Source organism: Electrophorus electricus, chromosome 22 (assembly GCF_013358815.1).
Source record: "Electrophorus electricus isolate fEleEle1 chromosome 22, fEleEle1.pri, whole genome shotgun sequence".
NCBI lineage: Eukaryota > Metazoa > Chordata > Actinopteri > Gymnotiformes > Gymnotidae > Electrophorus > Electrophorus electricus.
In genome coordinates, this window is record NC_049556.1 from 10,065,249 (window position 1) to 10,085,085 (window position 19,837).

At 47.0% G+C, this 19,837-nt stretch overlaps 1 protein-coding gene across 1 annotated transcript in view; it reads right to left on the minus strand.

The window, feature by feature from the left end:
- The window catches only part of syt6a (synaptotagmin VIa), a 49,388-nt gene that overhangs the window by 8,655 nt on the left and 20,896 nt on the right, over positions 1–19,837 (minus strand). Inside the window, exons 2-3 of the mRNA XM_027011993.2 lie at positions 3,649–4,027; positions 639–1,194 (exon numbers count right to left, since the gene is read on the minus strand). Of these exons, the coding sequence (XP_026867794.2) occupies positions 639–1,194; positions 3,649–4,027 (935 nt within the window). The remainder of the gene's footprint in view (positions 1–638; positions 1,195–3,648; positions 4,028–19,837) is intronic.

Here is a 19,837-nt window from a genome sequence, read left to right on the forward strand (position 1 = left end):
ATGTAACCAGTGTAAGCCGTTCTAAGTGCTGAGCAATTCTCGCACTGCTATGTCAGGCCTTTAGTGTACCTAAATAACAACAGATGATGAGGGCAGAGTCCAGTCATGGCATTATTTTGAGAGATGACAAAAAGTGTTGCATAAAGATATTATACCGCTATGCCTCTACAAGTCCTCTGGCTGATATTGACGGCTCTAATAGCTCTGTTTCAGATCCGCTATTGTAAGTCAGTGTGCTTTCATACCTCAGCAAAACACATCTAGTTTGTCCAGGAGGATCAATAGAATGTTTTCTGGTCTTAGATTAAGGGGCCCTGTCTGTTCCATGAACTATGTGGCTTTCCGAATAACTGCAGTGTAAAACTATCACATGCACAAGAACCAGTGGCTTTGACTAGAACTGTTTGTTGAAGCCGTTGTACACATATAATGTTTATCACCATCAGGTGACATATTACGGAGACTGTGTTAGCCAAAGTAGATCGAAGCAGATTTTCGCAGTGCTAATTAACTTCACAGATGAGCTTCACTGATGTGGTCTGCTCTCTGCATGCTGGGGAAGACTGTCACGGCACACTCCAGACAGGAGCAGAGAGAGGCATGGGAGCCGAACGGCGTGAAACAAAAAGCTCTCTTACAGTGGTGGCGTACAGGATGTCCTTCCAGATGGACGTCTCCCGCGAGAGGTCCGACACCTCCAGCAGGTTGTCCACCACGACCTCGCCAATCATGTCGTGGCGGGAGAAGCGGTCGAAGTCGAACACGCTGAGGTGGAGCTTCCTGGCAGGCAGCTCGTCGTAGGGCACCGGGAACTGGAAGGACTCGTCGAAGGTGGGGTTGAGCGTCTTGCGGTGCACGCGCGTCTGGAACTTCTTGCGGTCGGGCAGCAGGTAAATCTTGACGTAGGGGTCGGAGCTGCCGCACAGATCCTTGGCCGGCAGGTCGAAGGCCTTCAGCACGTGGACCAGCAGCATTTCGTTCTCGTAGTCGTAGCGTAGCGAGAAGTTGATCCTGCCGCAGGTCTTGCCGCCGCCTTTGCCTGACCCCTCGCTCTCCGGCGCCGCCTGCTTGTACAGCTCGGGCTTGATGCGGCCGATGCTGGTCAGCTGCTCGTCCACGTCCACGTAGTCGTCACCCAGGTCCAGGCTGCCGACCTGCATCTGACGGGGCAGGTGGCGTTTAAAGGAACTGTGCCTGGCGTGAGAGAGAGAGAGAGAGAGAGAGAGACATAGAGAGTGAGACAGATAGGTGAGACATCCCAGAATCATCGAAGCAGTCTTGGATCTAAGGTTTAAACTGTGGCCGACAGGACAGACTTTTCAGTGATGGAGGTCTGAACCCTAATTCTGCCTCTTCCAACCTGTCCTTTTCCACTCGAAATGGAAGCGTTCCATCCTACTATGGAGGGGGCACAAGACCCGCCGTGGTGGGGAGTCTCTACAGCAATGCTGTTGAACCAGGAATGGCTTTAAGCAGTAGGAGACACTGAGGAGAAATACAACACCGTCTCACGATGTCCATGAGCTGCTGTGCAGGACGTGTAAAGTGAATGTGAAATGTAAGTGATATTTCAGGACCAGACACCCTATATTGAAGGCTGGTGTGTATTCTTTCATTTCAGAAGGGCAGAAGCAGCATGAAAGTAAATTAGGGTAAATTTAAATTTAAAAAGCACATTTGAAGTAAATTTAAACTTCAGCATGCAGATTCAACACAGCAAACGCCAATTTGAACTGTACAAATACTGGACTGTATTCACCAGTTAAAAAAATATTTTATTTTGCAAGAAACAATTGTGGATTTGTTGGTTGAATTTAGGTGGTTCAATTTCCAGAAGTGAGAGACAGACATCTCTGCACACAAGCCACATTTACAGCATTTTGAGTACTGGCCTCTAGAGCCAGACAGTCCATGTTTCCAACACTATGGAAACAAACAGATGAACTAAACAAACACAAGGCAGCCTTCAAAATGGACTTACAGTTTGCAACTGGCCTGTGAATGTTTTACAGTGCTCATTAGCTGAACTTAAATTGCACTCTTAAATTCATTTCTGCATTTTATATGTTCAGTACATCATTTGACCGTAAGACCTGAAATGATGACACAAACAAAATTCAGGCTTTTAGTCAGCAGTATTGAGATGGACATTCATGCTTCTGAAGGTTTATAGCATTAGTGTAGTATAATATTAAACTGTTCCACCTCTGAAATCGGTGTCTTTTAAAGGCAGACTGTTGCATGCCCTCAGGTGTTAAATATGTGTGTTGGCAGGTGTCCTGGAAGCCCTTAAAACACATAAAGATTTCAGAGGTGATCTATGATTCAGAGGTGATCTGGATGAACTGACTCTACGGTCTGCGTGTGTGTGTGTGTGTGTGTGTGTGTGTGTGTGTGTGTGTGTGTGTGTGTGTGTGTGTGTGTGTGTGTGTGTGTGTGTGTGTGTGTGTGTGTGTGTGTGCGTGTACCTGCAGTTTCCCTTATGGAATATCAAATTACACACATCTGTGCCCAGAGCTGGCTCAGTGTACTGCACATGTTGAATATGTATATATGAACACGGAAATTCATGAATGTAAATGCGACCCATGCCCTCAGATGTGTTTCAGCGTTGAATATGTATAAAGGGGTTTTCACACGATAGTCAACAATCTCTTGGCCCCCATTCATTACCACCGAGAGGGGGACAGATGCAGTGTGACGTGGCCAGCTCGGCAGCTGGTGCGACTAGTGCGTCTGGCCAGTAGAGGAAGCATCGTGCGTGAGTCCCGACTGCCTCGGAGTGCTGTTTTTGGTCACAGTGAGAGAACTGTGTGACAATTGACCAACCTTTTGACAAAACAGTAGCACCATTGTGAAGCTGTCCCTGACAGAACACAGCAAGGCTCGTTATCAGTTATCTGGGTTGCACCACCTTCTCTCCCTAACTCTTCATTACTAATTTGTGGATTGGCTGTTACCTATTTTCAATGTATTGTTTAAGGTGTTTGAACAAGCAATGGACACCCATTTGCTGGGCTTACGGTGTATGTGCACTAGCCCAGCATGGCTACTCCTGTTGATCTGCTCTGCTCCAGCCCCCTAGTTTGGCTTTCTCTGCCTTTGCTGACTTCTCTGTTCACTGTCTCTGTACGTCAGAATCATCAGCAAAGTGGGAAAGCGTTACCTGAACACCACTAATATCGCCTTCTCTTCCATACCGACTTAGAACTTTTGACTCAGAAGTGTAATTAGGTTTCATATAAATGTTTCAGTTGTAGTAGACTTTGTTCCCACAAATACAGCGTTTTTCCTAGATTACCGCCTCATGTTTGATGGATTTACTTGTACAAAGTCCAGCTGGGCTCAACCAATGCTCACCATCGTGCATTCCACGGTGCCTGTGATGCAGTCGACTACCGTGACAGAGCTTTGAAAATGCACCGCAAGAATTGCGTCTCTATGGTTACCATCCAAGAGAGGCAAGGGATTTTGTCATCACTTTGCCTTCCATTTGAAAAGCTTTGCCAATAGAGCACTTCTGTCCTTTCATATGCAGGCGCTAGCACGCCGAGGACATCAGTGTGTGGCCTCTCGTATGAAACCCCCTGGAAGTCTGCAGTGTTGTGCGTGATTCGGCCAGGCAGGCGAGTGGCGTGTGCGTGTTACCTGGTAGACGAGGCGGGCTCTGTGGTTTGCCTCTGCATGCGCTGCGTGCGCCGGAGGAAGTGCTCCCGCATGGACACCTGCACGTCGGCCGGGATGTCGGGCGACGTGTGGCTGATCTTCACGGCCGCCTCCAGGAAGCCCATGGGCGCCAAGGACTCCTTCAGCTTCTCCGCTGCCATGCTGACCAGTGGTGGCTGGGGACCGGGCGGGCGGGAGGGTGGATCGTCCGGGGGGCGCGCGGGGGCCGAGCCAGAGCAGGCGGCCTTGCTGTGGCGGGGCGGCCGGCACAGCTTCCAGGAGCCAAGCACGAGCAGCAGCAGGAGGGCCAGGCCGCACACCACCAGCACGCCTACGGGGAGCCCAGCGGTGACGTCTGAGCCTGGCGGAAGGGAGGGTCGTGCAATACGGATGAGCAGATGGCAGAAGCATGGAGACAGACAGAGATGGGCACATTAGGCACAGCTTCGGTCCTGTGACTCACTCAGGCATTTTTCCTACTCAACCACACAGCCACCTTCGTCGACAGTGGCGCCCGCTGGACGGTGGAGGGAATTTGGGGGTGTGCGGCGAAAAGACGACGTGACAACAACGATGCCCCTGTACGAACACCTGATCCACCACGATGTGATTAAAGTCATCGCTGACACTTCATAACCGCAGGCACAAAATCTATTTTCAGCAGAACGGTATCAGGGCAAGGTTCTGCACCGTCGGTCCGCGCACTCCATCTGCGGCGACGGGAGGCGCCTGAAACTCATTTCTTCCCTCGTTACACAGAAGACGCCAGGAAATGAACACAAGCGACACCGTAAGAGGGCGGGGCTTCCAGAACACTGACGAGCACCGTACGAACGTTCAATTCGATTTTAGAGGAGGAGGAGTGCGGTGGGATGCTTCACCAGCGTGAGCCGTGAGCCCCTGCTGCACCTACACAGAACAATCTCGGGGTGGGGTAACTGCTTTGTTCCCCTCACTAAGACATGCTAAGACTGAATTTGTTTCCACTGATGTCAGCCAGGGTCCCCGGGAGGAGGCCCCAGGGACGGCTGCAGTTTACCAGGGCCAAATCGAATTCGAGGCTTTTAAAAAGCGTGCTAATTTGCGTCTTTTAAAGCTTTTTCAAAAGATAATGTTTTGATAATCATTATTTTAAAAAAATTATCAAATAAAAATAGGAGGTCTTGAATTCTTCTTTGCTTTTAAGCTATATATAAAAAGCAAGTTGTTTTTAAGACATGCAGACTGAACACAAGCAAAGAGAGGTAACTTACTACATTCAAAAGTACAGTTACTCCACAGTGTCTTTAGAGCTCCATAGTGTTCCAAAGTTGTAAAGTTACTAAAAAAAAAATGTTTTTCTTGTCGGTAAGAATCTCTGAATGGTGGCTCAGTGCTCAAGGTACACGAAGGTTGCCAGTTCAAGCCCCAATGTTGCCATGTTGCCAATGTTGGGCTGTTGGGACTGGCCCACTGACAGGACAGACTGGCCCACTGAGAGGATGGACTGGGCCCTACACAGGATGGACTGGCCCAATATTAGGATGGACTGGCCCACTGACAGGATGGACTGGTCCACTGACAGGACAGACTGGCCCATACACAGGATGGACTGGCCCACTGACAGAATGGACTATCCCCTAGACAGGACGGACTGGCCCCTAGACAGGACGGACTGGCCCACTGACAGGACAGACTGGTCCCTACACAGGATGGACTGGCCCACTGACAGAATGGACTAGCCCCTAGACAGGACGGACTGGCCCCTACACAGGATGGACTGACCCACTGACAGGACACACTAGTCCCTAATCAGGATGGACTAGCCCCTAGACAGGATGGACTGGCCCCTACACAGTATGGACTGACCCACTGACAGGACACACTAGTCCCTAATCAGGATGGACTAGCCCCTAGACAGGATGGACTGGCCCCTACACAGTATGGACTGGCCCCTACACAGGACTGACTGGCCCACTGACAGGATGGACTGGCCCCTAGACAGGATGGACTGGCCCCTAGACAAGATGGACTGGCCCACTGACAGGACAGACTGGCCCCTATACAGGATGGACTGAACCCTAGACAAGACGGACTGGCCCACTGACAGGACGGACTGACCCCTACACAGGAGAGATGCTAAAAACAGACAATGAGCAGTAGCCTCAAAAATGACCATAGAACTCAATTTAAACCTTTCCGCCCCAGTTTGAAGTAAAACTCCTCTCTGCACAAATCTTATATGTTGACAGAGCTGTCATCATGAAATAACTTATAGCTATGTAGCTGAATGTCCTGCTGCAGTCAACACAAAATCTGCACCACTGAACAATCCATTCTGTGCTTTCCACCTTGATAAATTTGTGTCTGGCCAAAGGATAGTTCATCATTTCCAATTTTCGATTTGCGAGGAATATGAATAACACAATGTCAAGGAAGAGTGACGCTTTTCTGAGGAAGCAAAGGCCATCCAACACTTTAGTATTGATGTGTTCGCACTATATTTCCCACTGACCTTTATTTTCTCTACTAGTTATTATGAATTTTTTATTATCCTATTATTAGGATAGTGTTTGAGTGTTTGGGGGTGTTTGGGGGTAGAAAATAGATTACCATGTAAATCGGATGGCATTAAAAAGCGTTGTGTATAGAGTTGTGGACATGCCCTCTGATATATTCCAGTCAGTCTACCATTCTCGGTGCATAGAAACAAACAGGGCAGAACATGTGACAACATTGTCCCCTGAAAGATTTCCAGAATTTACCAGTGAAGCACCGGAGCAGTGGAGCAGAGTGAACACGGCGCCACCCTCCACCCATGGAGAGATGGGTAATGAACCGCGGCAGGGCGGGTCCGATCATGGTGCCAGTGGGAGACAGCACCCGCGCCGTGTTTTAGCGCTCAGGTAATGAGCCTCCCCCTCCCTAGTTGCTTTGCGATGGCGGTCGATCCACGGGGAGTTTATCTCAGGACACGGGGACTGTGATCATCGGGGACTGAGAGCTTTGATTGTTCCCACTGGTATTAATGCTTTCTAGGGAAAGAGAGGGTAATACGGAGACGCTGGTAAGCTTGCAGCCATTCGGACTGCGAGCCAGTGAAGAAACTCAAGAAACTTCATATTACAGCATGTCTCATGTAGGCATGTCTCTTTTATCTGTGCCTGTGTTCTTAAGTGTTTCATTAGTGCCAAGCAGTGATCAGAGAACGTGACATATGACGTATATCACCTTAGGAGATTCATGTAGACTATGACTGTAATTTAATAAACTAAACGTATACAAACAAGTAATCAACACCTTTAATAAAGATACTTATTAAGCACCGATACTTCTATGACAGTAAGTCTGAACAATGCCATCCATTAGGTGTCCTTCCTAAATGCCCACTCATCTGGTTTTAAAGTTTAAACATTAAAATAGAAAATAAAGATGGAGACTTCAGAATTAGTAGAAAAGAATAGCTGGTCCTGTCATTTATTGCAGTTTAACGTTAACAAGCATAATCGAGGCACCCTCCAGAGAATGTCGCAGATAAATGCCACATTTTTATACATTTTTCAGAATTGATTATGTATTCACCCCGCCTCCTTTTACATATTTTACATATCTTTTACATATATACATACTTTCTGCACCATTACAGCCAAACCATATATTAGTCAATATATGCAAACTGATATGCAACCACACCAGTTGGAACCCGTTACCACCACATTCCAGGAGAAGGCTTCTCTTGGCCTCATCCTAAAGAAGATTGTTTTTCTATACAGTCCTGAGCCTGGTGGAGAGATGATATATCTTACACTGAGGTCTGCTGAAGCCTACCCAGGATCCTTTGCAAAAACCGCCCTGTACACAAATCATTGTACACAGAATCTCTGTACTCCCTTATGTTTTATGTTATTAATATGTCTAATTCAAAGTTAAACCTCCCTGTATACACTTTTTATTACCTCATAGGCTTTCAAGATATCATAAATATTAATGTTCAAATGAGAAGTTGTCATGTTTCCACCCACTGTTTAATTAATGTGTATGGAAGTACACATAGCCACAACCGCTTTATTAGGGCTTAGAGACCAGAACTACCCACGGCCTTGTTATTATTCTAAGTGATATTTCATTGTTCAGAAAAGCTGTTCTACTATTTATTTATGGTTTGTGTTCAGTGGACTAGAAACAACCACTTGCAGACCTGTTTTTTTTAAATACTTTTTGACACATTTGTGTAATTCTGCAAAACTCACTAGCAGCATTAAGAAAGCAACAAAACACAAGAAAAAAAAGGTCACTGGAATCTCCTGGAAGTAACAGCTACACCCAACACTTCTGGGATTCCCAGGTCAGTTGTAGTGTTAACCTTCACTGTAAAACAAATGGGATCAAATGGAATAGAAAAATGCTGAAAGAAGATTTTTACAGAGGAAAGCACAGCGAGTGCTGTTAGCTCTGCCGGAGGGGCCGACGGCACCTTGGACCAGAGAGACTGATGGGCCAGCACCTCGTGTTACTGTCATTACTGTCTTAAGTGAACAAAAACATAGTTACAGAAGCATATTTTCACCCACAGTGATTGACATAGACTACATGAGGTTCCCTGAATGCCTATTTGTTCCATCAGGATCGTCGAGTTCAGACGTCTTAATCTCTGCACTTTGGAGGTACTTTAGAGCAGAAGAAAGGCAGGCAGTGATAATTTAACCCCACCCCCAGCCACTTGTGCAGGATTTGCACACATTGGGCCCTGTGAGCCATTTCGGATGGCTCGCAAATTTAATTACACTTTGTTTTGGAGCCCAGTCGGAGAGCAAACGGTGGCCCGAGGGGCTCTCTCTCTCCAAGTGTCGCCAAACATAACCTGGTTTCCATGGCAACGTGGCCGTTAAGACGCGACGTGCGCCCTGTCCACCCGCACGCTGGCGAATAAGCTCACCTTCAGTAAAAGGCTTGTTGCAGACCGGACCCACTGCAGTTCGCAGTGCTAAAGCGACAGGGCCAGTTCCACGATAATAAACAAACTCCCCATGAGTCGTAATTAAAGGCAGGAGCCCATCAAGGAAGCAAAAAACCAAATTTGTTCAGAGATGTCCATTATTTTCATAATGGGCCAGGGCATTAAGATGCCTGGCATGCAGTATTCGCCTTTTCCAATTTTATGCACACGCATGGATATACACACGTATACACACCTACACACACACACACACACATGCACACAAACACACACACAAAGGGTAATGCTGGATGGCATTTTGTAACCCCATATTTATGTGATATTTACACAAGACAATAGGACTCACAGTGGCCAAGAATGGCATTACAGAGGTTGTTATTACAGAGGATGGCATTACAGAGGATGGCATTACAGAGGTTGTTATTACAGAGGATGGCATTACAGAGGATGGCATTACAGAGGTTGTTATTACAGAGGATGTTATTACAGAGGAAGGCATTACAGATGGCATTACAGACACTGCTGTGCTGGTTTGTTGTCTAATCATACTTCTCTAAATCTCTATTACAATACACACTTTTCTTTCAACTAATTGAAAGGACTAGGGGGTAAATGCCCTTTTTGTATTCAAATATTTTTAAAACACGTGGAAATGAACCACAAAACTGCGGTTATAAACATGAACCGCAAAACTGCTTCGATGCGAGCAACAAAAATTTCCAGAGCCTGAAGGAACGTCCAGTTCCGGAATTGGCTTTAGTCTCCGGAAACACTCCCGTCATTATATACACACACAGGGCTTCAGAGGTGACCTGCAATCTGCCTGAATGTACACGCCATAATCGTGCATGGCACTCATCCGGAACAGCAGTCTCACGAGTAATAATTTAATCCATGGCTGAGAAGAATGAATCAGGGGAACAGATCAATGGTGGAGATCTGAGGGGAGTGGGCATATGAGGGATTTGGGATGAAGTCATGGGTCATTAGTGCTTCCGGTTGATGGCACCACAGCACCCATCTCCGAGAGAAACCCTGGGCACCACAGAGTACGAACGATCTGGCACTGTGAGGAACTCTCTATGTCCACACCTGGGCAATAATAAAAAAAAAAAAATTGTATTGCTATATTTTATAGCTTTGTTTTCTCAAATCCTCCCAAAAACCCCTGTATCCCAGAAGGTTACACAGGCTCCTAAGATGACCGGTATGGCCCTCAGACCCAGGGGCTGAGCAGGAACATCATGTGGTGCCTCAGCTGAAGGGGGAAGACAGATCTGGACAAAGCTCGGAGCATATTTGCATGCTGCGAACGGCTGCGAAACTCGAAGTGGTCATGCCGTGGGCGATAAGACTGTCATCTGACACGTGCCGGGGCTGTCCCAGACTAGGGCCAAAGACTTTGAAACGGCATTTAGTCCCCAGCGTGTGGCTTTGGCTCAATCGTATCAGTGCTATCGAGACCGAGACACATGCTTCTGTCACTTTTTAGAAATGTCGCAAGTGCAGGGCAAAGACTGACACACGTACAAACGTATCAGCGCAAATCCGGCTGACATTTTCCAAAGAAGACAACAACAGCACACGGCGCCATCAACCCAGCTGACACGTTCAGTAATACGGCAAAACTAACAAAGCCTGTCATAACACTCTGAATTATTGTCCGTCGTGAAAAAGATTTATGAAATGCATGAGAAATTACATGCCTCTCCTCATTATCCTCCCAGAGGAGACAGTCATACAGCACAGCACTAATCGTCGTCAGTGAAGATACCACCACGTCTTCTACTTGTGTTCACACTTTTGGAAAATACCTGCATATCATTGTTGCCAACTTGGCAAACCACATGACAGCCTTCAACTAATGTTAAAAGTTGAGCAGTTTCCTCAGTCACTGAAAAGTAAGAACCACTAAGGAAGAGCTCTGTCTTTTTAATGTTGTAATACTTTAATAACCACTGTACTGAAGGCCAATGCGCTTTAGTTGCCATCTGTGGGAATTCTGATTGGCTCCATTTTTAAATTATTCATTATTTTTTAATTATTCATCTTTTAAGATTCCAGATTATAAAAATTGCTGATGTTTCAAAAGCAAGCAAACAAATAAAAAAATTCTGTCCCCTTAAGTTTACCTTTAACACCAGAACATTGAATAGATGGAAACAATGTATATTTGTGGACATTATGCAGTAGGCCACTAAAATTTACATGAAGCATACAAAAAGGGCACTTGAAATATTGTTTTGGTGTCTGAATTCAATTCAAGTAATTGGTAACAGAGCCACTATTAAATTTGTAAATCCAGCATTAAGTACGAGGAGACACTTTAACGCTAATCTACATTCATGTTGTATTTAATATTAACCAAAAGAAAGGAAGATGGGTAAACGTTAATGAACCTTCTCATGGCCAAAGCTAAACAAAGCGTGAACACTGCGGCAGTTAACTAGAGTCATAGTGTTACACCCACTGGGTTATGCCTGTTTTGCCTCAGAACATGGAGAAGAAACCGTGTACTGGGAGACATCAATACGTATGCATCAAAACCCACAAATTTGCAGTTGAGATTTTACCAAGTCCATGCACGCTGTACCTTTTAACTTAAACGAGACATGACCCAGCAGTTTTTCTGCCGGTCGTTTTTTCTTTCGGCATGATTAATTTCGGATTAATGCAGAGTTTAATCTTAATTAACGAATTTGCTATCAGGTGTCGCGCCGTAATCCCGAATCCGAACAAACGTGATCATGTTTTGCTCGAGCGCAGGTGCTCTGTCAATAGTCATTGTCATATGCAAAAGGCCACGCAGCCCAGGCTCACGGGGTCATTAAATCCATGTCACGCCGCTTTTGTCTCGTCTCAGATAACCTTTCAATCCAGCACATAAAACAAGAGATAAGTGAAACATCTCACAGTTGGGTTTCCAAAACGGGACTGTCATGAGCTGATTGCAGGCTGGAGCCTCAGACGTCCTCCATTTGTCATGGCTTAGCAAGCGATAGCCTCGAGCACTCACTCTTTGTTATCTGTTGCCGGATTTGTAAACGCTTGTTAAAATGATTTTCTGTGGTGGATTGCATATTACATATTGCATATTACATATCGCATATTACAATTTGCACCATGTGTACGTAAGCCTTCAGCACACTTTCTGTTAGCCACAGATGAACAAAACGACGAATGTTCTGGGTCATCAAACAACCGCAAAAAAACTGCTGCAGAAGTAGGAAAACAACGCCAAAGAGGCTTCGCATGAAATGCTACAAAATGCGGGATACACTCGTTTCTCAAGGAATAATGTATGCACGGAATCCAAGGAGGCTGCTGAATAACTTATATAGGATTCAAGGAACAGGGTAACCTGTAAGCTTCTTTGAGCAGTTTCTAGAAAGTGCAAATGTCGACTCTCAGGCAAGACTGCAAATTCGATGAACTGTTTAGTGAGGAAAGTGTTACAGCCTGGCTGAGTTCTTCAGGCTCTGCGTTCTTTATTGTACACCGGCTTATCGCACGCTCAGACTTCAGTGTCTCTGGGTGTGCGCTGTGCTCTGTGTTGCCTTTACTATCACACTGAGGGAATGGTCATGCTAATTATGTTTAGGCAATTAAAAATACTTTTCTGCTTTAACCTGCGTCTCCTTAATGATAAGTTAATTTAAAAGTAATTGAATGTAAATTGTAATGTTTTATAAAGATTAGTACTTTTAATTACGCTCCCAATTACATTATAAACAAATAAGGTAACTGGCAATGAAACGGTTTTTCAGACGACCCCTCCCATAGTTAAAAGCAAAGAGATAAAAGAGGTTTGACTTAATGCATCATGGACAGAAAATTTTAATTTGCAGTTTGAAGATACATTTTCACACATTTCGACCGGCATACTGATGATGATGATGATGATTATTATTATTATTATTATTATTATTGATTGGAACACTTCCCTCTAGTAGTTCTCACTGCTGTAAACTCTGTCTTGCCTTTAACCGCCGTCTCTCACGGCCTTCGCAGGCTACAGATGCGCACCGATGCGCAAGTCTCCATGCGATCGATCGGGCTTTAGCGCCCACCCTGAACTATATTACGTAGACCTCATGGCTGCAAGGTGTTACAAATGATGCCTATCGATAAGGCCATTTCTCACACCTGCTTGCCATTAGTATGAACGTAAAGTGCACCTCAGGTGTCAATCTGGAGCGTTTTCTCGGAGCCGGCGGGGCTACTTCGAGAGGGCGGGGCGATTGACGGCTCAGGGTGGCAGGGCTCCTCCAGGGCTCCAAAGGTGTGAGGGCGAAAGCTATTGGTGGTTTAAAAAAAAGAGCGACGCCAATGGCAGATTACAACACGTTTTGCCATTTCACTGGCTAGGTATATTGAGGTGGCTGAAGTACAGAGACAGTAAATGTTTGCATTTTGAGAATCTGTGAACATGTCATATTTTGCAGGGTATTGGTGTATGTGTGGATTATATAATTTGATGTGGGTGCCCTGCAGGGACATGGTCACCATGGTCACCAAGGTCACCACCTATATCCCCACACTGGAGACCTGCCGACTGATCTCATTCCTTCACTGAAACAAATAAACTGAACACTACACATAATAATGCAAAGTACAGTGTTCAGTTCATGTAAATGCAAAATACAGGGTTAACTGGAATGACAAAGTGGTTATAGAAACAAACCGCAAACATATTTACACAGGTCATGAATAATAACTATTCCTTCTTTCTAGTTTTTTTTTTATAGCATTTTTAAACACACGGTCTATCATTAAATTTGGCCATTCCAGTGAGTTTTATGATGTAATTATACGCCTCTGTGTCTGAACCTATTCTGGAGTGCCAAATAAACTGAGGAGACAGAGAATTGGAGTTTCTGCCCATCCACACCGGGCACCACAGCAGCTACAGTTGCTGCATGGCGACCCTTCACCCCCACCTCCCGGTGGATCCCGGGGCTACGATGTGAAGGTTCCTTACACGCCTCTCGTTAACTGGAGGCTGGCGACAGACAGGGGAAGCCCATTTAGCGGCTCCCGTCGGCTGGGCTTTGGAAACGAGCGAGGGGGAGTGCAGGAGAATTCCTACACAAAACGGGGAAGAAAAGCGTCAAGTCGTCTCCTGCTCTGATATTTTTATGGGTGTCTCTATCTGAAAAAGCATCATAAAACCTTTCTGGAAATGCATATTAAGTCTTTTCAACATTTTACTTTACGTTTTTATTGATGGTTTAAATGGTTATCCTCTGATCGTCGCTGCAAAATTGGCCTGTTGTGAGTTAATCGCTAATCTTCAGTGCATGCAGGACGGACACTGGGAAAACATGTCAAGAACAGGCACCTAACTGAAAACCTAACTGAAAAGAGTAATTCTTTAACTTTAATTCTTTAATACCTTAGTGGATTACTGACACGTGTCTACTTTATTCGATGGTTTGGCTCTGATGACATTTAATGAAGTACAACCGGAAACCTGTGTAACAGGCCATTAGTTTAACCTCAAAGATAAAATAGCCCTTAGGTATTCAGAACATTTCTGCTCAGAGCGCAGGGAGCTCAGATTTAAGTGCACTCCAGGTAATTTCGCTGGCTAAACGTGGCTTAATTATTTCCAGAAAACGTGTAAATATTATTTATAAAGCAAGCAACCTTCCTGTCTATATTTCTGACATTATTCGTGGCCAGCCTGATGGTATGTGTGGAATAAGGTTTTGTTTTAAATACAGCTTACTGCATTCAAGCATGTTTGATTGTTTCCAGTATCTTTTGTTCCTGCTCTACACTTAATAAATGGGTAAACAATTTTACAGAACATTTCAGTTTTATTTTATTTGTATTGCGTTTGTTGTTTTTTTATTTACAACAAACAGAAACCCATCTCCCTCTGGGCTAGATAGTGGGGTTTCCATATGAAAATGTGAAAAGTCAGATAGCGAAGCCCTCAGATCATACAGACAAGCAGAATGCCATTTGTATCGAACACTATGATTGTATCAAACCTATGCAACTGCTGTGGAGAACCCTGAGAGAATTCAAGCAGTGGAAGAAAAACATCTTTTGAGGCCACAGCTGCAGTTGATGTCCAGTGTGGGCTTTTGTTGTTTCTTGATAAGATTCAACAAAAAAATATTTGGAATTCTGCATCGTCACTCCAGCTGGAAAGGACCTCCAGCCTAGAGGACTAAGTTCCCGTCATAGTGCGTGGATCGATATACAGTCCCACGGTCAGCAAGGAATGGAAATGAGGTAGCTATCAAAACAAGTCAACTGACAGCTGCAGGATCGCAAGATTGTGTTCAAAAGTTGGTGAAAAAAGTGAGAAATGGAGAAAGAGAGGTGAGGAAAAAGAAAATAAACTGATTGTAAGAGACTGCAACTTTATTACTGGCGTCGTGAAATATATCTGGAATGTAGACGAAAACAATTCTCGACATGAAACGAACCGCATTTGCTAAATCTGCATTTCCCCCAAGACAACAATGTTCATTTGAACTTGATGTTTATCTTCCTTTCCCGCTTTCCGGCACTCGGCATAGCGGAGGCTGCCGAGGGTGTCGCGTGCAGCGGCATCTCCGCCCTCTACCCCCCCGCTGTCAGCCCTGTCGGTTCCCGTACGTCAAGCTGATGAGTACTCATCGACGTGTCACTGAAGGCAGCCACCCCTCACCCCGTAACCCCCCTCGCAAGGTCACATGCGTCAGAGATTGCAAACGTAGCGTGGAAAAAGCCTTTCCACCCACTGCCCTGCCAGCTGCAACCCCACATCCCGCATGCCCCCCTCCCCTGCAGCGAGCAGCGTCCTCCCCGGCCCGACGTGTTGCCGTGACCGCAACATCGCGCCACATTAGCAGTGGCAAGGAGCAGGGGCAGCAAACTAAGACGACATGCTCTGGTGGTTCGCTAGCAGCATTTAAACTCTGGGCGGGGGAACCTCTCTGAAAAGCTGTTGCGGAAAACTGAAGGCCTACAAGGCAGAGCAACATTATGGCCATGCCGGGCCCACGGATGCCTCGATCCGTTAAATATTGATCAATCGCTATCGATCAGAGATGCAGCTGGGCATTTGTGAAGGCATTGTGTCTTCACTGCCGCACACCAGTGGAGGGCACAGTGCAGCTAATTCCGCATGCCTAAATTATTGATCGTCACCTTAAGCCCTGATTTTTGCTGCAATAGGCAGAGCCAATGAATGCTTTGTCACAATGTACACACGACCTCCTCCGAAGCCACATATCAGGGGTTCTGGCTTGGAGGACGTGCCGCTCTGGCTGCACCAAAAATGCAACCATGAATAAGGTGACAGACAGATTTCCTGACCAAACTTCAACTTCTTGTCCCTGCACGTGCTAATAAGCACACTCTTAGAAAGCAAGTCCCTTTCGCAGGCCGCAATCGATTCTGGCAACAGTGCTGTCAAAGAAGTGCTATATGTTTTATAGCCGTGAATCAGTGCGGTGTACTAACAGGACGCCGGGGGCTTCGCAGCCATGCCGAAGGCACATCTCTGCCTAGCTACGGCTTTGTGGTGAGCAGTCCAAATACCCCAGCCCCCACGCGGCACGCACCGAATCATGGTTTGGGAGTTTCCCGCACACACTCAGCTTGGCTGACATTTATCGAGGGCCCCTCCTCCTTGACCGCACGCCGCCCGCCGAAGAGAAGGCCACGTAGCCTTGCTCTGGTCCCACTAGCCGTCTCCTTCTTATTCAAACACACGAATGGAGAGAGAGAGAGAGTGCGAGGGAGAGAAGCAGAAGATGCAAGAGCCAGACAGCAGACACATTTTTGCGTTGTTTCAGCAATTCCAAGTTGAAACATTAATTTGAGCTGAAAACATATAGTATGGCGTAGCACGCTGAACTGTGCCTCGTTCCCTTCTTTCCGTGCGGAGGAACAGATGGAGTGAGAGGCAAAAGTAGAGACAGCAAGAGAGAAAGATGAAAGAGTAAGAGAAGGTGGGCGGCTGGGGTAAAGGTGACCAACAGGGAGCAACAGAGGACGACAGAGTGACCTCTCAGCCAACCCGATCATCCCCATCGTGCCAGTGGTTGGGGTAGTCTGCCAGGCAGGTCCTCCGCTGGGGCACAGGAAACCTACTTACAGAGAAACGGCACCGCGCCCCAGTCCCACCCCGTACTTTATAGACCCGCAGCGCATACCTGCCTGCACTGGATCAGTGCTGTAGTATCTCCCCCCACACCCAACCAGCGGTGAACACCAGTGCCCATGCATTTTTCAGGAGCATTGATCAATGGTGGTGTTTTACGTTTGGGCAGGGCGGAGCAGGCCCCAGCCGGGTCTGATCTCTTGGGTGGGCGGAGGTGGGGTGGGGTGGAACGGCCTTGAAGGCGGGGTGGGGCGTTGCGGCTCGGGTGGAGGGGGAGACGGCGTGCTCACCTGTTCACCCCTGCATCGAACCCGCCCTGCACCGCACACCACAGTGAGCGACGAGTGATACAGCAAGAAAGATGAGCTCGCATTGCCTGAGGACAGGTGCTTCAGACACACACGCGCACACACACGCGCACACACACGCGCACACACACACACATACACACACACACACTCTATGCACAGTTCATTTTTCTCTCCAGTAAGTGTGCGCCACTCATTGTATGCATAATCTGCACACTAAAGTACAGGATCAATTAATGTAAATTTACCTACTCGGGAGAATCAATTAGAGTGATGGATTAAACGATAAAAAAGGAAAGAAAAGTGCACACACACACTCACACACACACACACACACACACACACACACACACACACACACACACACACACACACAGAGAGACAGGACTCCAAAAGTGTGGGAGCATCAAGCTTTGATTAAAAATTTACAAAGTCCCTTCAAAGGGCAGGGGAAGAAAACATTAGGCTGTAAATGAGTGGCGTAATCCTCACTGGATGAGTGTGGAGTGCCCGCCTTCAGCCCGACAGATGGATCGCTGGATCAATCCCAGAAAGCAAAGAACCCTGAGCTGAGCAGGCAGTGGTCACAGCCCCGCTTTGATGTAACACACGCGCGCACACACACGGACACCCACATATGTAAATCTGGGCACCTGCACGCGTGCACCCACACTCACACGTGTACACCCACAAAAGTGATCACGCACACGAACGAAGGCTTTAATTAGGGAGAAATTCAAAGTAGCGATTCAGGCAGCGTTGCCTCTCGGTACTCTGTTACTCCGAGCAGCAGGTCCATCCTGTCTGCCGCTGTTTCTCAAGCTGCACCTGCAGCACGTCTCCCGCCAGCCAAACCGTGGCATGGACGACCGGGGGCAAAAAAATACTGCAACGAATCCGCAAGCTGTCCAGACACTTTCCTGCTGGCGCTACGCAAATAAGGCATGCCGGTCTGTACTTACCAGCACTTGTCTTCTGTTTCTTCCACACTTTTTTACTCCTCTGTTTGTCTTTCTCCTGTTCTCTGTTTCTTTGTTTCGCTCTCTCTCTCTCTCTCTCTCTCTCTCTCTCTCTCTCTCTCTCTCTCTCGCTCTCTCTCGCTCTCTCGTTGCGATGCTCACCCTCGCCACTACTTAAACGGAATGAGCATGCCGTCGGTTCCAGGACCCTGTTTCTATGGCAGTGAGAGGCAGCCAGTCAGCAAGATCCAGCACGCGTCTGGGGGCTGATCCCCAGCGCACCACACGCACTTACACGCGCTCTGCAAATAACACCCCCCCCTCCCATAATCCCCATAGTGTTACCCCCCCCTCCCACACACACACACACACACACACACACACGCAACTCAGACCTGTTACACACCAGGCTAACAAAACAGCAGCAACAACAGAAAAAGGCAGGCGAACAAGGAAAAAAAATCTGAAGAAGAAGAAAATCTGAATAAGTTTGCATATACACATTAAACGAAACCTCCTCATGAATATCAAACGTGCTCGTGAAAAGACGCAAGGGGCCGGCGGACACTAAAAGGGGGCCAGGGCTCACACACACACACACACACACACACACACACACACACACACACACACACACAGGGTGTGTGTGTGTGTGTGGGTTTACTGAGAGAGTGAATGAGACGTGGCAAATGTCACAGCAGATGAAAGGGAGAGACGTTGCTGGGAGCTGCGTGTGCTCTCACTGGCTTTGTGCTCCTGCGGACTGGTTAAAGATGCGCCGCCGCATGCGGCAGCGCGCGCACGTGTGTGTGTGTGTGCGCGTGTGAGAATGTGTGTGTACGTACGCGCATGCACGTGAGAATGGCTCCTCGGAAGACCGCTCACTCACCACAAAGGTTTAATAGCCCGCACTGTGTGTTCCGAATCAGTCCACAGAGTTTGTGCGGGGGTCAGAGCTTATTCCCACCCTGTCTTCTGAGACACACACACACACACACACACACACACTGCCACCACTCCGTCCAGCACATTCACTGGAGAGCATGACCAGAAGGCTACTCTTCTCCCCTCTCTTTCCCTCGCTCCATCCGTTATCAGTCTTGCCAGGGGTGTCCGTCCCGCTCCTCGCACTGGAACCGTGTGGGCAAACACTGTGGAGCTTTGTACAGCGCTGCATGCCAGCCCCCGGTGGTTTCCACAGCATGCCGGAATAAAATTGCTTCTCCTCTAATAATAGAGGTAGGCAATTACTAAATCGATCGGTTTTCCTATCTAGCAATACTGGGCTTCCCTTTTGAAGGAAAGAAGGATCAGAGCTACTCCAAAAATGCTTGCTCGAAAAATAGGCTATCACTTCTTCCATTCTTATTTTTAAGAATCATTTTTATCCTTTATGCCTGAACAAGATGTATGGATGTCATGCAGCTATTTATTCTGTTCACTGGAGCAGGACTCCTAACACTGCAGCACTGTCCTGTATTTATTCTGTTCACCGGAACAGGACTCCTAACACTGCAGCACTGTCCTGTATTTATTCTGTTCACCGGAGCAGGACTCCTAACACTGCAGCACTGTCCTGTATTTATTCTGTTCACCGGAGCAGGACTCCTAACACTGCAGCACTGTCCTGTATTTATTCTGTTCACTGGGGCAGGACTCCTAACACTGCAGCACTGTCCTGTATTTATTCTGTTCACGGGGGCAGGACTCCTAACACTGCAGCATTGTCCTGTATTTATTCTGCTCACGGGGGCAGGACTCCTAACACTGCAGCACTGTCCTGTATTTATTCTGTTCACGGGGGCAGGACTCCTAACACTGCAGCATTGTCCTGTATTTATTCTGCTCACTGGAGCAGGAC